The 19,665-nt window shown below is 42.2% G+C and overlaps 1 protein-coding gene across 1 annotated transcript in view; it reads right to left on the reverse strand.

Moving 5' to 3' along the window:
- Positions 1 to 17,545, reverse strand: part of LOC115161306 (amine oxidase [flavin-containing]) — a 60,053-nt gene extending 42,508 nt beyond the window's left edge. The window contains exon 1 of the mRNA XM_029712193.1: positions 17,355 to 17,545. Coding sequence (XP_029568053.1) covers positions 17,355 to 17,406 — 52 coding nt within the window. The 5' untranslated portion in view covers positions 17,407 to 17,545. The remainder of the gene's footprint in view (positions 1 to 17,354) is intronic.
- Positions 17,546 to 19,665: the final 2,120 nt, after the last annotated feature.

Below are 19,665 nucleotides of genomic sequence, written 5' to 3' on the forward strand. Positions count from 1 at the left end.
GATACTTTATTTAGGACAGCTAATCAGCCGTACCAGCGATTGTCCGGGAGGTAAGTTTATTGTCTCTACCTCGTGTTGAGATTCAGAGTTCAGACCACTTTAAATGTAAGCTGCAGCTTTATGTCCCTCTGGTCTGATGTGTTTTTTCTTAACCCATCATTTTATACAGTTTGTTCAAAAAGGGTGGTTCCGTCAGGCTGACACGCTCAAACCTTATTCATGGGCGTGACTTGTCACTGTGCAAAGCTTACACTACAGTTCAAAAGTTTGGGGTCACTTAGAAGTGTCCTTGTTTTTGAAAGAAAAGCACATTTTTTGTCAATTTTAAAATAGCATTTTAAAATGATAATGATCAATTTGATGTTAACTGATCACTAGAAAACCCTTTTGCAAATATGTTAGCACACCTGAAAACTGTTGTGCTGATTAAGGAAGCAATAAAACTGGCCTTCTTTAGACTAGTTGAGTATCTGGAGCATCAGCATTTCTGGGTTCGATTACAGGCTCAAAATGGCTATAAACAAATAACTTTCTTCTGAAACTTGTCATTGTATTCTTGTTCTGAGAAATTAAGGCTATTCCATGTGAGAAATTGACAAGAAAGTTAAGATCTCGTGCAACGCTGTGTAATACTCCATTCACAGAACAGCGCAAACTAGCTCTAACCAGAATAGAAAGAGTGGGAGGCCCTGGTGCACAACTGAGCAAGAGGACAAGTACATTAGAGTGTCTAGTTTGAGAAACAGACGCCTCACAAGTCCTCAACTGGCAGCTTCATTAAAAAACACCCGTCTCAACGTCAACAGTTAAGAGACTGTCCAGTGTCTGTGTTCTTTTGTCCATCTTAATCTTTTCTTTTTATTGGCCAGCCTGAGATATGGCTTTTTCCAAACAGGTCAGGGACAACGTTGTGGAGAAGTACAGATCAGGGTTGGGTTATAAGAAAATATCATAAACTTTGAACATCCCACGGAGAATGAATATGCCACCACAACAAACCTGCCAAGAGAGACCAGCCAAGGAGGGCATTAATCAGAGAGTCAACAAAGAGACTGAAGATAACCCTGAAGGAGCTGCAAAGCTCCACAGCGGAGATTGGAGTATCTGGCCATAGGACCACTTTAAACCGTACACTCCACAGAGCTGGGCTTTACGGAAGAGTGGCCAGAAAAAAGCCATTGCTTAAAAAATTCACTGCTGAATGTATTTTTTTTTTATTGCTTTGTTTGCTCTTTTCCATATTATGTCTATCTCTGATGAGCTACACAGGAAAGGGCTGAAAAAAGCTCATATTAATATATGTAGCTTAAGAAATAAGGTTCCTGAAATCAATAACTTGCTAACGTCAGATAACATTCATTGATTATCCAATTCTGAGACTCACTTAGATAATGTGTTTGATGATACAGCAGTAGCAATACAAGGATATAACATAATATATATATATATATATATATATATATATATATATATATATATATATATATATATATATATACACACACACACACAGATAAATGCACACACAGATGTGACACATCATGTGACACACACAGATGAAGTCGGAAGTTTACATACACCTTAGTCAAATACATTTGAACTCAGTTTTCACAATTCCTGACATTTAATCCAAGTAAAAATTCCGTCTCAGGTCAGTTAGGATCACCACTTTAATGTAAGAATGTGAAATGTCAGAATACTAGTAGAGAGAATGTGTCACATCCTGACCAGTATAAGGGGTTATTTGTTATTGTAGTTTGGTCAGGATGTGGCAGGGGGTGTTTGTTTAGAGTGTTTCGGGGTTTGTTGGGCTATGTTCTTTGTTAGTCTATTTCTATGTTAGTTCTAGTATGTCTATTTCTATGTGATGTTTATTGGGTGGACCTTCAATTGGAAGCAGCTGCTCCTCGTTACTTCTAATTGAAGGTCCTATTTAAGAGGGGTGTTTTTCTATGGGATTGGTGGGTAGTTGTTCCTTGTTTAGTGTTTGTTGCGCCTGACAGGACTGTTTCATTTTGTTCTTTTTTTTGTATACGTATTTAGTTGTTTCTCCTTCTTCAAAATAAAAAGATGAGTATACATATTCCTGCTGCGTTTTGGTCCAATCCATACGACAACCGTGACAGAACTACCCACCACAAACGGACCAAGCAGCGGAGGAAGGAGCAGCACCAGGAGAAGAGCTATAAGGAGTTTTGGACTTGGGAGCAAATACTAGCGGGAGAAGGACCATGGAGGAAGGCTGAAGAGGACCGGGGACGCTATGCTGGGACACGGCTAGCAAGGAAGCCTGAGAGGCACCCCCCAGTAAAAAAAAATTGGGGGGCACACGGGTAGTTTGGCTAGGCCAAGGGTGAGCCCTAAGCCATCTCCCCGTGTTTATTATGGGGAGCGTGTGGAGTGGAGAACGCCGGTGTATGCGGAAGTGCGCACAATCTCGCCCATGCGCACGCACAGTCTGGTGCAAGCGATCCCAGCTCCTCGCAAGTGCGTGCTAGAGTGGGCATCCAGCCTGGAAGGAGGATGCCTGCGCAGCACATCTGGCCACCAGTGCGCCTCCTAGGTCCAGGCTACACTATGCCTGCTCTACGCACGGCAGCCATCAGGCCTCTGCACAGCGCAGTTTGCCCTGTGCCAGCACTCCGCTCGTGCAGGGCTACTATTACCATCCAGCCAGGACGGGTTGTGCAGGAGGTGCGCTCCAGACCTCCAGTGCCTACTCATGGCCCGGTGTATCCAGTTCCTGCTCCTCACACTAGCCCTGTGGTGCGTGTCCCTAGTCTTGTGCTTCCTTAGCCAACCCCACGCATCAGGCCTTCAGTGCTCAGTCCCTGTTCAGAGTGTCCGGTGACAGTGCTGGACACGGTGGCCACACTCCCTTCCCTCCCTTTAGTTAGGATTTTTTTTTGGGGGGGGGGTTATTTATTTGTTTGTGTGTGAGGTGCATCTGGGGTCTGCACCTTTGGGGGGGTACAGTCACGTCCTGACCAGTATAAGGGGTTATTTGTTATTGTAGTTTGGTCAGGATGTGGCAGGGGGTGTTTGTTTAGTGTTTCGGGGTTTGTTGGGCTATGTTCTTTGTTAGTCTATTTCTTTGTTAGGTCTAGTATGTCTATTTCTATGATGTTTATTGGGTGGACCTTCAATTGGAAGCAGCTGCTCCTCGTTGCTTCTAATTGAAGGTCCTATTTAAGAGGGGTGTTCTATGGGATTGGTGGGTAGTTGTTCCTTGTTTAGTGTTTGTTGCACCTGACAGGACTGTTTTGTTCTTTTTTTTTTGTATACGTATTTAGTTGTTTTTCCTTCTTCAAAATAAAAAGATGAGTATACATATTCCCGCTGCGTTTTGGTCCAATCCATACAACAACTGTGACAGTGATTTATTTCAGATTTTATTTATTTTCTCATTCCCAGTAGGTCAGAAGTTTACATACACTCAATTCGTATTTGGTAGCATTGCCTTAAAATTGTTTAACTTGGTTCAAACGTTTTGGGTAGCCTTCCACAAGCTTCCCAAAATAACTTGGTTGAATGTTGGCCCATTCCTCCTGACAGAGCTGGTGTAACTGAGTCACGTTGTATGCCTCCTTGCTCACACATACTTTTTCAGTTCTGCCCACACATTTTCTATGGGATTGAGGTCAGGGCTTTGTGACGGCCACTCCAATACCTTGACTTTGTTGTCCTTAAGCCATTTTGCCACAACTTTGGAAGTATGCTTGGGGTCATAGTCCATTTAGAAGACCCATTTGCGACCAAGCTTTAACTTCCTGACTGATGTCTTGAGATGTTGCTTCAATATATCCACATGTCCTGCCTAATGATGCCATCTATTTTGTGAAGTGCACTAGTACCTCCTGCAGCAAAGCACCCCCACAACATGATGCTGCCACCCCTGTGCTTCACGGTTGGGATGGTGTTCTTCGGCTTGCAAGCCTCCTTTTTCCTCAACATAACGATGGTCATTATGGCCAAACAGTTCTATTTTTGTTTCATCAGCCCAGAGGACATTTCTCCAAAAAGTTTGATCTTTGTCCCCATGTGCTGTTGCAAACCGTAGTCTGACTTTTTTCATGGCGGTTTTGAAGCAGTGGCTTCTTCCTTGCTGAGCGGCCTTTCAGGTTATATCGATATAAAAATCGTTTTACTGTGGATATAGATACTTTTGTACCTGTTTCCTCCAGCATCTTCACAAGGTCCTTTGCTGTTGTTCTGGGATTGATTTGCACTTTTCACACAAGTACGTTCATCTCTTGGAGACAATGTGTCTCCTTCCTGAGCGGTATGACAGCTGCGGGGTCCCATGGTGTTTATACTTCCGTACTATTGTTTGTACAGATGAACGTGGTACCTTCAGGAGTTTGGAAATTGCTCCCAAGGATGAACCAGACTTGTGGAGGCCTACAATTATTTTTCTGAGGTCTTGGCTGATTTCTTTTGATTTTCCTATGATGTCAAGCAAAGAGGCATTGAGTTTGAAGGTAGGCCTTGGAATACATCCACAGGTACACCTCCAATTGACTCAAATTATGTCAATTAGCCTATCAGTAGCTTCTAAAGCCATGACATCATTTTCTGGAATTTTCCAAACTGCACAGTCAACTTAATGTATGAAAAATGAGTTTTAATGACCCCAACCTAAGTGTATGTAAACTTCCGACTTCAACTGTACGTACGGTCACTGTGGGGACGACGCAATGACAGATGTGGTGTATTCCTCAATTCCATCGGAAGAATCCCGGACCATATTCCAGTCTGTGCTAGCAAAACAGTCCAGTAGCTTAGGATATGCTTCATCTGACCACTTTTTTATTGACCAAGTCACATGTTCTTCCTGCTTAAATTTATGCTGGTAAACAGGAATCAGGAGAATATAATTATCGTCAGATTTGCCTAATGGAGGGCAAGGGAGAGCTTTGTATGCGTCTCTGTGCGTGGAGTAAAGGTGTTGTTTTTACATTTAACATGCTGATAGGAATTTGGTAAAACGGATTTAAGTTATCATGAGATTCTCTACCTCAGGCAAGCAAAACCTCAAGACTTCCATAGATATCGTGCACCAGCTGTTGTTTACAAATATACAGTCCGCCACCCCTTGTCTTACCAGAAGCCGCTGTTCTATCCTGCCGATACAGTGTATAACCAGCCAGCTGTATGTTGTCGTCATCAGCCACGACTCCGTGAAGCATAAGATACTACAGTTAATGTTGCGTTGGTAGTTTAATCTTTCTCATAGGTCGGCGATTTTATTTTCCAAAGATTGCACGTTAGCTTGTAGAAAGGAAGGCAGTGGGGGTTTATTCGATCGCCTACGAATTCTCAGAAGGCAGCCCGACCTCCGTCCTCTTTTTCTCCGTCGTCTCTTCATGCAAATGACGGGGATTTTGTCCCGTTCCCGGGAAAGCAGTATGTCCTTCACGTCGGGCTCGTTAATGGAAAAAAACTTTTCTGCCAGTTTGTGGTGAGTAATTGCTACTCTGATGTCCAGAAGACCTTTCGGTCATAAGAAACGGTAGCAGCAACATTATGTACTAAATAATTATTAAAATAATTTACAAACAATGCAAAAAACTAAAAACACAGTTGGTTAGGAGCCCGTTAAACGTCAGCCATGTTCTCCGGCGCCATGATAGTTTTCAACAATATCAACACAGTGTTACGTTAGCACAATTTCTACACAGAACATTGTGTTAGTAGTAAGCTACCATATTCATCATATTTTTTATTTATTTTACTAGGCAAGTCAGTTAAGAACAAATTCTTATTTACTGACAATCACAGCCTACCGGGGAACAGTGGGTTAACTGCCTTGTTCCGGAGCAGGACGACAGATTTTTACCTTGTCAGCTCAGGGATTCAATCCAGCAACCTTTCAGTTACTGGCTCAATGCTCTAACCACTAGGCTACGTGCAGCTCCATTACATGGTAACCCACTTCTCATTTAGCCTAGGGCTCTGCCTGGCACTTTGGTCAGAAGTAGTGTGTCATAGTGTGTCATTTCACTAACTCTTTCATCATGCAGTGGTAGAGAACTCATTTGAACACATACTGTGGCAAGAAAAAGTATGTGAACCCTTCGGAATTACCTGGACTTCTGCAGAAATTGGTCATACAATTTGATCTGATCTTCATCTAAGTCACAACAATAAACAAACACAGTCTGCTTAAACTAATAACACACAAACAAACACTTTTGTTTACACAAACAATTATTCATGTCTTTATTGAACACACCGTGTAAACATTCACAGTGCAGGGTGGGAAAAGTATGTGAACCCTTGGATTTAATAACTGGTTGACCCTCCTTTGGCAGCAATAACCTCAACCAAATGTTTTCTGTAGTTGCGGATCAGACCTGCACAACAGCCAGGAGGAATTTTGGACCATTCCTCTTTACAAAACGGTGTCAGTTCAGCAATATTCTTGGGATGTCTGGTGTGAACCGCTCTCTTGAGGTCATGCAACAGCATCTCAATCTGGTTGAGGTCAGGACTCTGACCGGGCCACTCCAGAAGGCGTATTTTCTTCTGTTTAAGCCATTCTGTTGTTGATTTACCTCTGTGTTTTGGGTCATTGTCCTGTTGCATCACCCAACTTCTGTTGAGCTTCAATTGGTGGACAGATAGCCTAACATTCTCCTGAAACATTCTCCAGATAGCCTAACAAACTTTGGAATTCATTTTTCCATGATAGCAAGCTGTCCAGGCACTGAGGCAGCAAAGCAGCCCCAAACCATGATGCTCCCTTCACCATACTTTACAGTTGGGATGAGGTTTTGATGTTGGTGTGCTGTGCCTTTTTTCTCCACACATAGTGTTGTGTATTCCTTCTAAACAACTCAACTAGTTTCATCTGTCCACAGAATATTTTGCCAGTAGCGCTGTGGAACACCCAGATACTCTTTTGCGCGAACTTCAGGACGTGCAGTAATGGTTTTTTTGGACAGCAGTGGCTTCTTCCGTGGTGTCCTCCCATGAACACCATTATAGTTTAGTGTTTTACATATCGTAGACTCATCAACAGAGATGTTAACATGTTCCAGAGATTTCTTTAACTGACACGCTAGGATTCTTCTTAACCTCATTGAGCATTCTGCTCCGTGCTCTTGCAGTCATCTTTGCAGGACGGCCACTCCTAGGGAGAGTAGCAACAGTGCTGAACTTTCTCCATTAATAGACAATTTGTCTTACCGTGGACTGATGGACACCAAGGCTTTTAGAGATACTTTTGAAACCCTTTCCAGGTTATTGCAAGTCAACAATTCTTAATCTTGGGTCTTCTGGGATCTCTTTTGTTCGAGGCATAGTTCACATCAGGCAATGCTTCCTGTGAATAGCTAACTCTAATTTTGTGAGTGGCAGCTCTAACCAACATCTCCAATCTCATCTACATTTACATTTACGTCATTTAGCAGACGCTCTTATCCAGAGCGACATACAAATTGGTGCATTCACCTTATGATATCCAGTGGAACAACCCCTTTACAATAGTCTCAATGATTGTACTCCAGGTTAGCTGACTCCTGACTCCAATTAGAGTTTGGAGAAGTCATTAGCCTAGGGGTTGACATACTTTTTCCAACCTACACTGTGAATATTTAAATAATGTGTATATTTATAGACAAGAAAAATATAATAAATTGTGTGTTATTAATTTAAGTAGACTGTGTTTGTCTATTGTTAGATGAGATGAAGATCAGATCTAATTTAAATGGGGATTTAGGAGTTCAGCCAAGTGAAGTTCTTTGCTCTCTCTGTGCTCTCTCCCACTCTTTCTGCGTGACCATGGGGAGAGAGTCTCCACCAGGAATTTATGACCTGAGATAACAAAACCTGGATGTAGGAGAGTGAAAGAGAGGGGGGAAGCCGCGATCTACACCCAGAAAGGGCCACTTCATGACAGAAAGATTTCCTCCTGTGTGCTACCTATATCCCTCCACTTTATTGAAGACAGCTTCTCCACCCTGGAGGGGGAAATCAATCATTCCCAGGCCCAGGGACATGTACTAGTCTGTGGCGACCTAAATGCCAGAACCGGACAAGAACCTAACACCCTCAGCACACAGGGGGACAAACACCTGCCTGAAGGTGGCAGCATTCCCTCCCCCATATGCCCCCCTAGGCACAACTACAACAACATAACCAATAAAAACGGGTCATAACTCCTGCAGCTCTGTCGCACGCTGGGTACGTACATAGTCAATGGTAGGCTTCGAAGGGACTCCTATGGTAGGTACACCTATAGCTCATCTCTTGGCAGTAGTACTGTAGACTACTTTATCACTGACCTCAACCCAGAGGCTCTCAGAGTGTTCACAGTCAGCCCACTGACACCCCTGTCAGATCGCAAAGGCATCAAAGCCAAAGGAACTGAATAATATTAAGAAATGCTATAGATGAAACTACAGAGTTTGTATGATAAATACACAGTCACACGCACATACACAGCACCAACATCCATGCACACATGTGCACACCCAAGGAACTAAAACACAGGAGTGCACCGTCATCTCAGCGTTTAAACATGAAAGATCTTGGGTTACGAAACATCCACCGCAATACACAAACATATGCTCATCTGGCTTCTACCAGTGTCAATACACAGTGCTTATTACTGGGCAACAAGAATGTGAGGACAGCCTCGTTACCGTGACAACAGTAAATGTAGAGATGGAGCCACTTGGGTGTGTGGGTGTGTGTATTTGTGTGTGTGTGTGTGTGTGTGTGTGTGTGTGTGTGTTGGCAGAGGTAAATGTTTTCATTGTTGTCCGATTGCCTTGCCTCTACTATTCAGAGGACCAAAACCAGCTTACAGCCGGTCCTCCTTAGTAGGGGTGACATAAGCAGCTCATCTTACTACATAGGTACAATGCTATAATAGACTAATACACAGCACAAAACACTAGGAGTGTATTTTGTTCAATAGCTTACAAGCTGTCATGACAGTCCCAAGTTGTTGCATCGATAAGGAATTTATTATAGTGTTTAAGGTTGCTGAAAGTAGACACATTCAGGCCCCATGGTCATCTCAGGGGCCAAACAAGGCCAGGACTCAAATCTCAGGGGCCAAACAAGGCCAGGACCCGTATTCACAAAGTCTGTGTGATAGACAATAGTGCTGATAGACAATAGGATCCATTTTGTCTTTCAGATCATATTGAATAATATTTTATGGACAGGGGGAACCTGATCCTAGATCAGCACTCTTACTCTGAGACGCTGTTTGAACACATGCCCAGGAACCCAACTATGATCATAAATGATCCCTAGTAATCTACCTGTAATAGACGAGACTCTAGCCTGGTACTAGATTTGACCACTGTCTAACCCAATCAGAGCAGACACATAATCACTCACCTCGTATATCCCTCTATGCTCAACTTTGATCGCTCTTTTTACTCTCCTTTCTCTCTCTCCCACCCCTCTCTTCCCCTAACTACCTCCTTCCTTCCTTCCTTCTCTCCCTCCCTCCCTCCCTCCTTCCTTCCTTCCTTCCTGTGTTTGTGTGTGCGTGTGAAACTCAAAGACGTGTCAAAACAGTGAGATGAAACAGTTCTGCCTCTGACAACGTGGAACATTCTTTCCCTGCTCTGCCAAAACAGAACAGCAACACAAAACAAAACAAAAATCCAAGACTACTTTCTGTCACTGTCCCTAGGCCCAAAAAACGCTATATATCGATCCGCAGAGGGGAGATATTTACAAGATGCGGCAATCACATTTCCCGTCTCATGTTTTCGGGGCTCAGACAGTGATTGCCATTTCAGATCTACCAAACAAAGTGGCTGTATCGAAAAGCAATTATAGGGAAGAGAGATGTGAAATAGCATGTTAGACTGGTCATTTCTGCAGGGTAGAGAGAGAGTAGAAGTAGCTACACTAACAGCATTAATAATAGCCTTTGATTATGCTGCCTGTGAGTCCATCAGAAAACGAATTACCATCTACAGAAAGATAGACACACACACACACACACACACACAGTGAGAGAGACACAGACAGAAGCTTGGGATACCCCCCTCTGTCTCTCCAGCTGAGCAAACAAGAAAAAAAGCAATCAACTCACTTTTATCATTAGATATCTCGGTAGTGTGTGTGGGTGTGTGTGCGTGTTTATATTTACCTGCTATAGATGAATCAGACTATAGATGTCTCTCTCACCCTAGACACAATGGCAGCTATGGGTTGGAATACTTTATGTTTGAAATACTGTATGTTTGTTCATCGGACTGATGGGGAGAATACATTTGTCTCTAGCCTGTAGCTGATTATTGCTGGGTGACTAAAAGCTTCTGGTCCATGAAAACTGTCCTCCCTAAACATGTTACACTCAGCTCCCCTCCCTCTCCACCTCCCCCTCCCGCCTATTCAATTTCAATTTAACGGCTTTATTGGCATGGGATACATATGTCTACATTGCCAAAGCAGAGTGAAACAGACAAACAAAAGTGAAATAAACAATAAAAAAATAACAGTTAACGTTAAACTCACAAAAGTTCCAAAAGAATAATGACATTTAAAAGGTCATTATGTATAAATATACAGTGTTATAACGATGTGCAAAAAGTTAAAGTAAAGAACAAAAGGGTAAATAAATAAACATAAATACTTTTTCTTGTGACAAATATTGTCACAAATATTGCTGCTGTGAAGGCACACTGTAGTATTTCACATAGTAGATATGGGAGTTTCTCAAAATTGGGTTTGTTTTCGAATTCTTTGTGCGTCTGTGTAATCTGAGGGAAACATGTGTCTCTAATATGGTCATACATTTGGCAGGAGGTTAGGAAGTGCAGCTCAGTTTCCATCTCATTTTGTGGGCAGTGTGCACATAGCCCGTCTTCTCTTGAGAGCCAGGTCTGCCTACAAGCAAGGCTATAGCAAGGCTATGCTCACTGAGTCTGTACATAGTCAAAGCTTTCTTTAAGTTTGGATCAGTCACAGTGGTCAGGAATTCTGCCACTGTGTAGTCTCTGTTTAGGGCCAAATAGCATTCTAGTTTGCTCTGTTGTTTTGTTGTTGATTGTTTCCAATGTGTCAGGTACATTTATTTTTGTTTTCTCATAATTTGGTTTGGTCTAATTGCATTCCTGGAGCTCTCTGGGGTCTGTTTGTGTTTGTGAACAGAGCCCCAGGACCAGCTTGCTTAGGGGACTCTTCTCCAGGTTCATCTCTCTATAGGTGATGACTTTGTTATGGAAAGTTTGGGAATCGCTTTCTTTTTGGTGGTTGTAGAATTTAACGGCTCTTTTCTGGATTTTGATAATTAGCGGGTATCGGCCTAACTCTGCTCTGCATGCATTATTTGGTGTTTTACGTTGTACACTGAGGATATTGTTGCAGAATTCTGCATGACCAGCTCGGAAACCAGATTGGGTCAAGACACAGTAGAAGGTACGGTGGGATTCGAAATGGTCGGTGATCTGTTTGTTAACTTGGCTTTCGAAGACCTTAGAAAGGCAAGGTAGGATAGATATAGGTCTGTAGCAGTTTGGGTCTAGAGTGTCTCCCCCTTTGAAGAGGGGGATGACCGCGGCAGCTTTCCAATCTTTGGGGATCTCAGACGATACGAAAGAGAGGTTGAACTGAGTTAAAGGGTTTTGGGCACTGGCCAGCAGGGCTAGTAGATTTCTACTAGCCCGGTTAACATTCAAGTCCAAATGATGTGCCATGCGATGTTTGAAAATACCCACATTTTACTGGCCTGTCAGGCTACTTGGGAAAATGTTCTACTAGCCCAGTCTCAAAGTACTAGCCTCGGGCTAGCTTAATTTCCATCCCTAATTATAACCATTGGCTGCATGGCAGCTACATGCCACTAAGCCCAGCCCAGTTCTTAGGGCAAAGTTAGAATGAGTTTGTGTGTGTCTGTGTGAGTGCTGGTGGGGTTGTTTTCCCTGGCTTTCTTCCAGATTCCTAAATACCAACGCTCTTAAGCAAGACCGACAAGGAATCAAGACACACAAACGGAGCACACACAAAATTGATGCATGCACACACACAGACACGCACTACCTCTCCCCAACCTTCATCAGGCACTACCTCTCCCCAACCTTCATCACGCACTACCTCTCCCCAACCTTCATCACGCACTACCTCTCCCCAACCTTCATCACGCACTACCTCTCCCCAACCTTCATCACGCACTACCTCTCCCCAACCTTCATCACGCACTACCTCTCCCCAACCTTCATCAGGCACTACCTCTCCCCAACCTTCATCAGGCACTACCTCTCCCCAACCTTCATCACGCACTACCTCTCCCCAACCTTCATCACGCACTACCTCTCCCCAACCTTCATCAGGCACTACCTCTCCCCAACCTTCATCACGCACTACCTCTCCCCAACCTTCATCACGCACTACCTCTCCCCAACCTTCATCACGCACTACCTCTCCCCAACCTTCATCACGCACTACCTCTCCCCAACCTTCATCACGCACTACCTCTCCCCAACCTTCATCACGCACTACCTCTCCCCAACCTTCATTGCTTTAGGCCCTGAAGCCCCTGAACATTTTGTTCCAAATCCTTTGTATAAACAGTACAGCGCTACAACACAGATAATCCTAGCACATTTACCCATGTTACACAGCACACTGATCCCAGGGCTCTCTGCCTCCACTAACATCAATACAAAAGGCAAACTGGAGGCGTTTGGAAACATCTACTGTGTCTTGACCCAGGATTTCCATTGAGCGTGATGCAATTACACACCTACTTAACTTTAACACCAACGTTCCAGGGGAAAGGTTCAGCAGAAGTGGAATCCAGCCACTTTCAAGAAACCTCTGGCCCTTAGTCAACGGCCCAGTCGAAGCTAGCCAGTAAAATCTTCTGGGACTGTTTGGAGTCCTGGGCCTATATAAAGCATAAAGAGTAAGAGTGCTGATCTAGGAACAGTTTTGCCTTTTAGATCCTAATTTATAAGATTACATGTACTAGGAGGACCTGATCCTTGATCAGCACTCCTACTTCGAGATGCATAGTGAATGATAGGCTGACCTACCACAGTCGGTTGTCAAAAGTTATTAACTTGTTTGCTTATAGTAGAAAGTGGTTTCAGTGGGTTACCCTTCCTATATCTCCATTTTCTTTACCTCTCTTCACCCTCTTGCCTTCTTAAACTAAGTTCCTCCCTTTCTCACGCAGTAGGATTATTCTCCATTTCTTCCATTGTTATTTCCTTTCCCTCTCCTGTGCCATTGGTGTAGTAACAGTTCTCTAGGAATGTGCTGCTGCTGTTGCTAGCTCCCCTGGGAACCAATGGGCTGGTGGCTGGGTGGTGGCTGCCAGATGACAATGGCATTTGCAGCCAGAAGAACACAGCTCTCCACTGTTCAGTACATAAGAACACCTCCCTCCAAATCTCTCTCTTTCGATTAGAGACTGTGATTGTCATAAGTGGACCTCATTGTCACCTTCTAAAAGGGGAACAGCTCAGATAAATAGAGAAATTTAAAACTTGACCTAGTGTGACAGAGAGAGAGAGGAGAGAGAGGGAGAAACAGGAATTGAGAGAGAAGGAAGCAGAGAGAGAGAGAGGAACAAAGATGAACACACACACTAATCATGCGTAAATCTGCAGTAACATCAACTTGCATGTCTGTCACATGCTTTTATAAACACAAAGGAGTAATTGAGAAATATGTATTTCTTCCATAAAAACAATGTCTTTGGGAAGACTCACAGGAGTGAGGAAACCTGGCTTATTCCTCAGAACTCAAAATCTGTTCTGGAACTCTCTCTATGGAACTCATTTCTCAATCATAAATCATAGTCATTCTCAGACAGGCCAAAATTACATCTGTGATACAACATTCAACAGCTGGAACTGATACAGTGAGGGAAAAAAGTATTTGATCCCCTGCTGATTTTGTACGTTTGCCCACTGACAAAGAAATGATCAGTCTATAATTTTAATGGTAGGTTTCTTTGAACAGTGAGAGACAGAATAACAACAACAACAAAAATCCAGAAAAACGAATGTCAAAAATGTTATACATTGATTTGCATTTTAATGAGGGAAATAAGTAAATCAGAAAGATTTCTGGCTCCCAGGTGTCTTTATACAGGTAACGAGCTGAGATTAGGAGCACACTCTTAAAGGGAGTGCTCCTAATCTCAGTTTGTTACCTGTATAAAAGACCTGTCCACAGAAGGAATCAAACAGATTCCAAACTCTCCACCATGGCCAAGACCAAAGAGCTCTCCAAGGATGGGCTATGTAGCTGCAGCAGTGGGGATAACTGACAGTGCAATTTAGGATTTATATTTCTATTATATATTATTCTATTCTAATTTTATTCTGTACTGGAGCTGGACTGTACTCAACTGGACTGAGCTCAAGCCAGAAGTTTTGAAATCAGGATGTGGGACTTTGGACGAGTCCCACCCTTATCATTCAGAGCAGGCCGAGGAAGAGTTATACAGACCCTGATGATGGTTGCATGACCCAAACGTGCCAGTTTAATCACATTAATCAAATATCACCAGGATGTTTAACTTTTAGAACTAGACAGAGCAGTGTGCAGGGTTTTGCCTTTTGGAATGAATACAGTACAATACGGTTAGTACCAAGGTGTAGTGGTCAAGCTCAACTCTGAGTTCTTCTCATAGAAACAGTCTTTGGGTGCAGAGTTCTACACAGGTTCCTCTTGTCAACTGCTGTAGTAGCCCAGTGTGACACTCCCTCAACCACAACGTTTGACACGTCATGCGGTCCTCTGTAGCTCAGTTGGTAGAGCATGGCTCAGCTTTGGCTCTTGCAACACCAGGATATTGCTTTCAATACCCATACAGTGCTGTGATAAAATTATAAAAAGGGGGAAAATACTATATCTACTTTTGCATATGCTTGAAAACTCATAAATGTCGCTGAGTTAAAGCAGTTCTGCATGCAAGAGTGAGCTAAAATTCCTCCACAGCAACGTGAGAGACTGATCAACAACTACAGGTACAATTTAGTTGCAGTCATTGCAGCTAAAGGTGGTACAACCAGTTAGAGTGTAAGGGGGCAATTACTTTTTCACATAGGGCAATTGGGTGTTGCATAACTTTGTTAATTAAATAAATAAAATAAGTATATATTTTTTGTTTGTTATTTGTAAACTTAGGTTCCTTTTATCTAATATTTGTTATTGGTTGACGATTTGATAACATTCAGTATCAAAAATATGGAAAAATAGAGAAAATCATAAAGGGGACAAATACTTTTACACATGACTGTAAGTTGCTTTGGATAAAAACGTCTGCTAAATCACATATATTATATAATTATTGTTGTCTCCAGGAAAGAAGAGTTAGCGTACTATTTATTACTTCACCACTCTTCTACAACTATAGAAATAGAATGTGTTCAACCATCACAAAATTACATGAATGGGAATGTCCATTCTATAAATGATATTTCTACGTCTAAAACACCCACTGAGTGACATTAGGAAACACCGGAGGCTGCATGATCAGAGCCAAAGCGGACATGTTCCCCAACAGATTATGATGAATGATTTGCAACTAAATGATTCCCTGTCTCAAAAACAAATACTGTCTGGAGTTCAGACATGACTAGAGACATTGATTCAGCCATAGTATGTAGACATTCAGTATTTCTGTTAACATAAGCATTCTTTTCCACCCTGTTTTCATAATAATAATAATAATAATAATAATGTATTCAACTTTCATAGCGCTAATCACTACATAAAGAATCTCAAAGTGTTTGAAGCAACAAAAAGACTTGCAATTTAGACAAAACAACATCACAACAACATGAGCTGGACAGTCATTAGAAAGTTCATGGCTTGAGTGGTCATTGGCAATAATGTTTGACATGCTTTAATCCAACATATTTCATGAGGGAAGAGACACAACCTCAAGCTGCATGGGCTGAGTTTACACAGGCAGTCCAATTCTGATTTAAAAAAAATCCATGAATTGGTCTTTTGATCAATCACATCAGATCTTACACATCATACCTTTTTCAGAGCTGATCTGATTGGTCAAAAGACAAATTAGTGGGGAAAAAAGAATTGGGCTGCCTGTCTAAACACAGCCACAGATAACTATATGTCATGGGACAGATCTGTACAGTAGCCTAATCTCACTAATTTTACCAGACACTTAGACATTTTCTCAGGGAGCCTTAATTTCTTATGAAAGTGTCAAGCCCTCTATGAATCTAGATCATTAGAATAAGGTAAGGTATGATTTTTGAAGTTTGTGTCTGTAATATGTAGAATTACAGCAACCCTAGTCGGCAAGATGAATGTCAGCCTATATAGCCTACCGCAGGGTTCCCCAACTGGCAGCCCGTGACCGATTATATTTGGCCCCCCAAATTCTGAGCAGATTTTTAAAAAAATAGTTGGATTTAAGACTGCAAAAACACCAGCAAATCAACTCCAAGTTAGTTCAATATGGGAAATCTGTTCCAAAATATTCCCTCGCATAATACAGAGATACTGTTTATGTGATCGTCTTCAAATGTAAACAAGGCTTTGAATTGATTCTGTTTCACATTTACATTTTAGCAGACGCTCATGTCCAGAGCGATTTACAGGAGAAATGTGGGTTAAATGTCTTACTCTAGCGCATATCGACGGATTGTTTTAACCAAATCGGCTCAGGAATTCTAACCAACAAACCTTTCAGTTACTGGTCCAACGCTCTCAAACCGCTATTCAAATATGACATAAGTTTGAGCTTCTTGCAGTCAATTTGCCGTCAACAAATGATTAAAGGATTGTGTTTTATCCCCCTGACTATCCGTCCTCTCAAGAACAAATCAGACCGTGACTGAATCTAGTTGATGATCCCGAGCCTACTTCATGTGCATAAAGCAACAACAACAAAAATAGCACCTACAAAGATAAGCCAGTTGTTGTATTTTAAGCAATATAGTTTATAACAGAGCAATATTATATTATAATATTGTGGTCCAATATGTTGCATTTGAACACTCCTTCCTATAAAGGCGACATTTTATCAGGAGATTCAGCATCACGGAGGAGATTGTCTATGTGCAAAGCAAAATAAACTGAAACTGCACAGTAAATCCATAATAAGCATAACGCCTATTCAATTATGAATCAAAAACAGAGCATGGTTATTGCAGTCGATATTTCCATTACAATAACAGCACACGTTTCGTTTCTAACGTGTCGGCTCAAATGTTGCAAATATGTCTATGCAACAGTTGGCTACTTACATAAAGTGAAGTGGCTGAGATTCGTGCAATATCACCCCCGAGTTCATTTCAATTCCTTGCCTCGCGTACGATTGTAATATCCCCACTAGTCTATTTGCTAAATGCAGTACATTCTTTGGACGCGTTCCTTTAAATTGCACGTACCTGATATTCCTCCTCCGATAACTATAACGTCGTATGTGTTCTGTGCTGTCATGGTGTTGTTATGCCGCTCTCTCTCTCTCTCTCTTTCTCCCACTATCACTGTCACTGTCTATCTGTCGCTCTCTACCAGCGCTGCCTGCCGTTCGCTCGCCTTGCTCGGTGGTGCTAAACGCCACGAGGACAGAGGATCGCATCTGTATTAAAAGCGGCGGAGACAGGCCCACTTTAGCCGACTCCGCCTACGGGTTGTAGCCTACTCTGCATGATTCCGTTGTGATATGACAGGTGAGAGGCACAATAATTGCTCCTTGTCCTAGAAAGACACCGCTCATTGTCTCCAATAAAACAATAGGCTACTACTTACTGTATGATATGATTTGGACATTGTACATGTAGATCGATAGATAGATAGATAGATAGATAGATAGATAGATAGATAGATAGATAGATAGATAGATTTTGTTACATTTCAGTCTTCTGTGATGTATATAAAGTGTAATATTGGGATGCAAACTCAACATGTAATACATTCCTACTCTATATCTGACATGATACAGGTCTCTTCTTTTTAAAGCCGATAACCATGTGTGAAGTGTATACTTTATTTTCAAAGTAGATTTGTTTTAGACTATCAATAACCACTCTGTGTGACCCTGATTTAGCCCACTGCAGTCTAAGTCTATGTAAACAAAAACATATGTCTATTTTTCTGCATATCTAAGCATATCGCTTGAGCTGTCTGTATCCTCCTGACTAGAGTTTATTTTTTTAAAGAAACTAAATATGTTTATCTGCATCTCTGCTCAAAACTGAGTAAAATGTTGAAAGTCATGTGAGTGTTATCCAGTACATTTAGTTATTTATTGCTTTTAAAAAGTCGACCAACCTTGCCAGCAGCCCTCTCAACCCCCCTCGACCCCCTCAACCCCCCTCGACCCTCTCAACCCCCCTCGACCCCCTCAACCCCACTGACCAGGAGAGAGTGGACAGTGATGTACTAGTGTGGAGCTTTACTAGCTTAACCCATATGGGATCTAACTCGGATTATAGGATTAACCACAATATACCCATTATGAATCATATACTACACCCTTCTGTACACTCACTAGGGACACAGATCTAGGAGCTCAGATGCTCAGATAGTTACATAAGCTAGATACTCTAACTTGATTGATAGCCTGAAATGGCTTCTGGGTAGCTAGATATGAGGTTGTGAGATTGGTAACCCACAGTATCTGAGAGCTAGCTAAAACCAACTTCATAATATTGCTAGGTGGCTAGTAGTATTACAGAGAAACAACAACAACAAAAACTATTGTAAAAAATAAACAGGACAAATCGGAGGAGGCACGTGCCTCTGTGCCTCCTCCTTCAGCTACCTTCAGCTAACTGAGCCCATTCCTCTAGCCCTTCAGACACTGGGGTAACTACTTGAGGTGTCTGGAGACCTGGCCTTCCACCATACGAATCTAGTCTTACATGGAGAATATCAATGAGAATGCTATGCGGTATAGAGCACTGTAGTATATAGAGAGTGTGTAGACTGAGATCTGTGTCCCTAGTGAGTGTACAGAAGAGTGTAGTATATGATTCATAATGGGTATATTGTGGTTAATCCTATAATCCGAGTTAGATCCCATATGGGTTAAGCTAGTAAAGCTCCACACTAGTACATCACTGTCCACTCTCTCTAGGTCAGTGGGGTTGAGGGGGTCGAGGGGGGTTGAGAGGGTTTAGGGGGTCAAAGGGAACCTCCCCTGGAAGTGGTCAGCGTGTGTGTGTGTATCTGTGTGTATATTTGTGGTGGTTTACCCAGACACAATGACCAGAATAGCTGCCCAGTAGTTAACCAATAAAAAAATAAAGGAGATTTCGTCTCTACGTTATATTGGCATCGAACATGTCACCCTCCCTAGGAGAGGGGGTGACCTCGACAATTTATTGTTAAAACGAGAGGCTGCCTGGATCTTTAATTTAAAGACCCTTGCTCCCTTCGGCCTCAACGTAGACTTTGATCTGAAGCCATTCTTGTGATTATTGTGATTTTGCTATTGTAAATGTTTGTGGGCTTAAATTGTATCTATGATTGTACGCTATCCATTTATGTTTTTTGTATGCTATTTTAATATATGAGAATTAACCAATGATATCAGGCCACACCTGGCCATGATTACAGACACCTGTGTGTGTCTTTTGACACTATATAAATGAGTCATCTTGCAGTGTTTGTCATTATACCCTGATGAAGACAGCTTGTCTGTCCAAACGCTGGACATAAATATTTTTGCATCTGAGCTCCTAGAGTGTGCGG

The sequence above is a fragment of the Salmo trutta genome, chromosome 24 (assembly GCF_901001165.1).
Source record: "Salmo trutta chromosome 24, fSalTru1.1, whole genome shotgun sequence".
In the NCBI taxonomy this organism is placed as follows: domain Eukaryota; kingdom Metazoa; phylum Chordata; class Actinopteri; order Salmoniformes; family Salmonidae; genus Salmo; species Salmo trutta.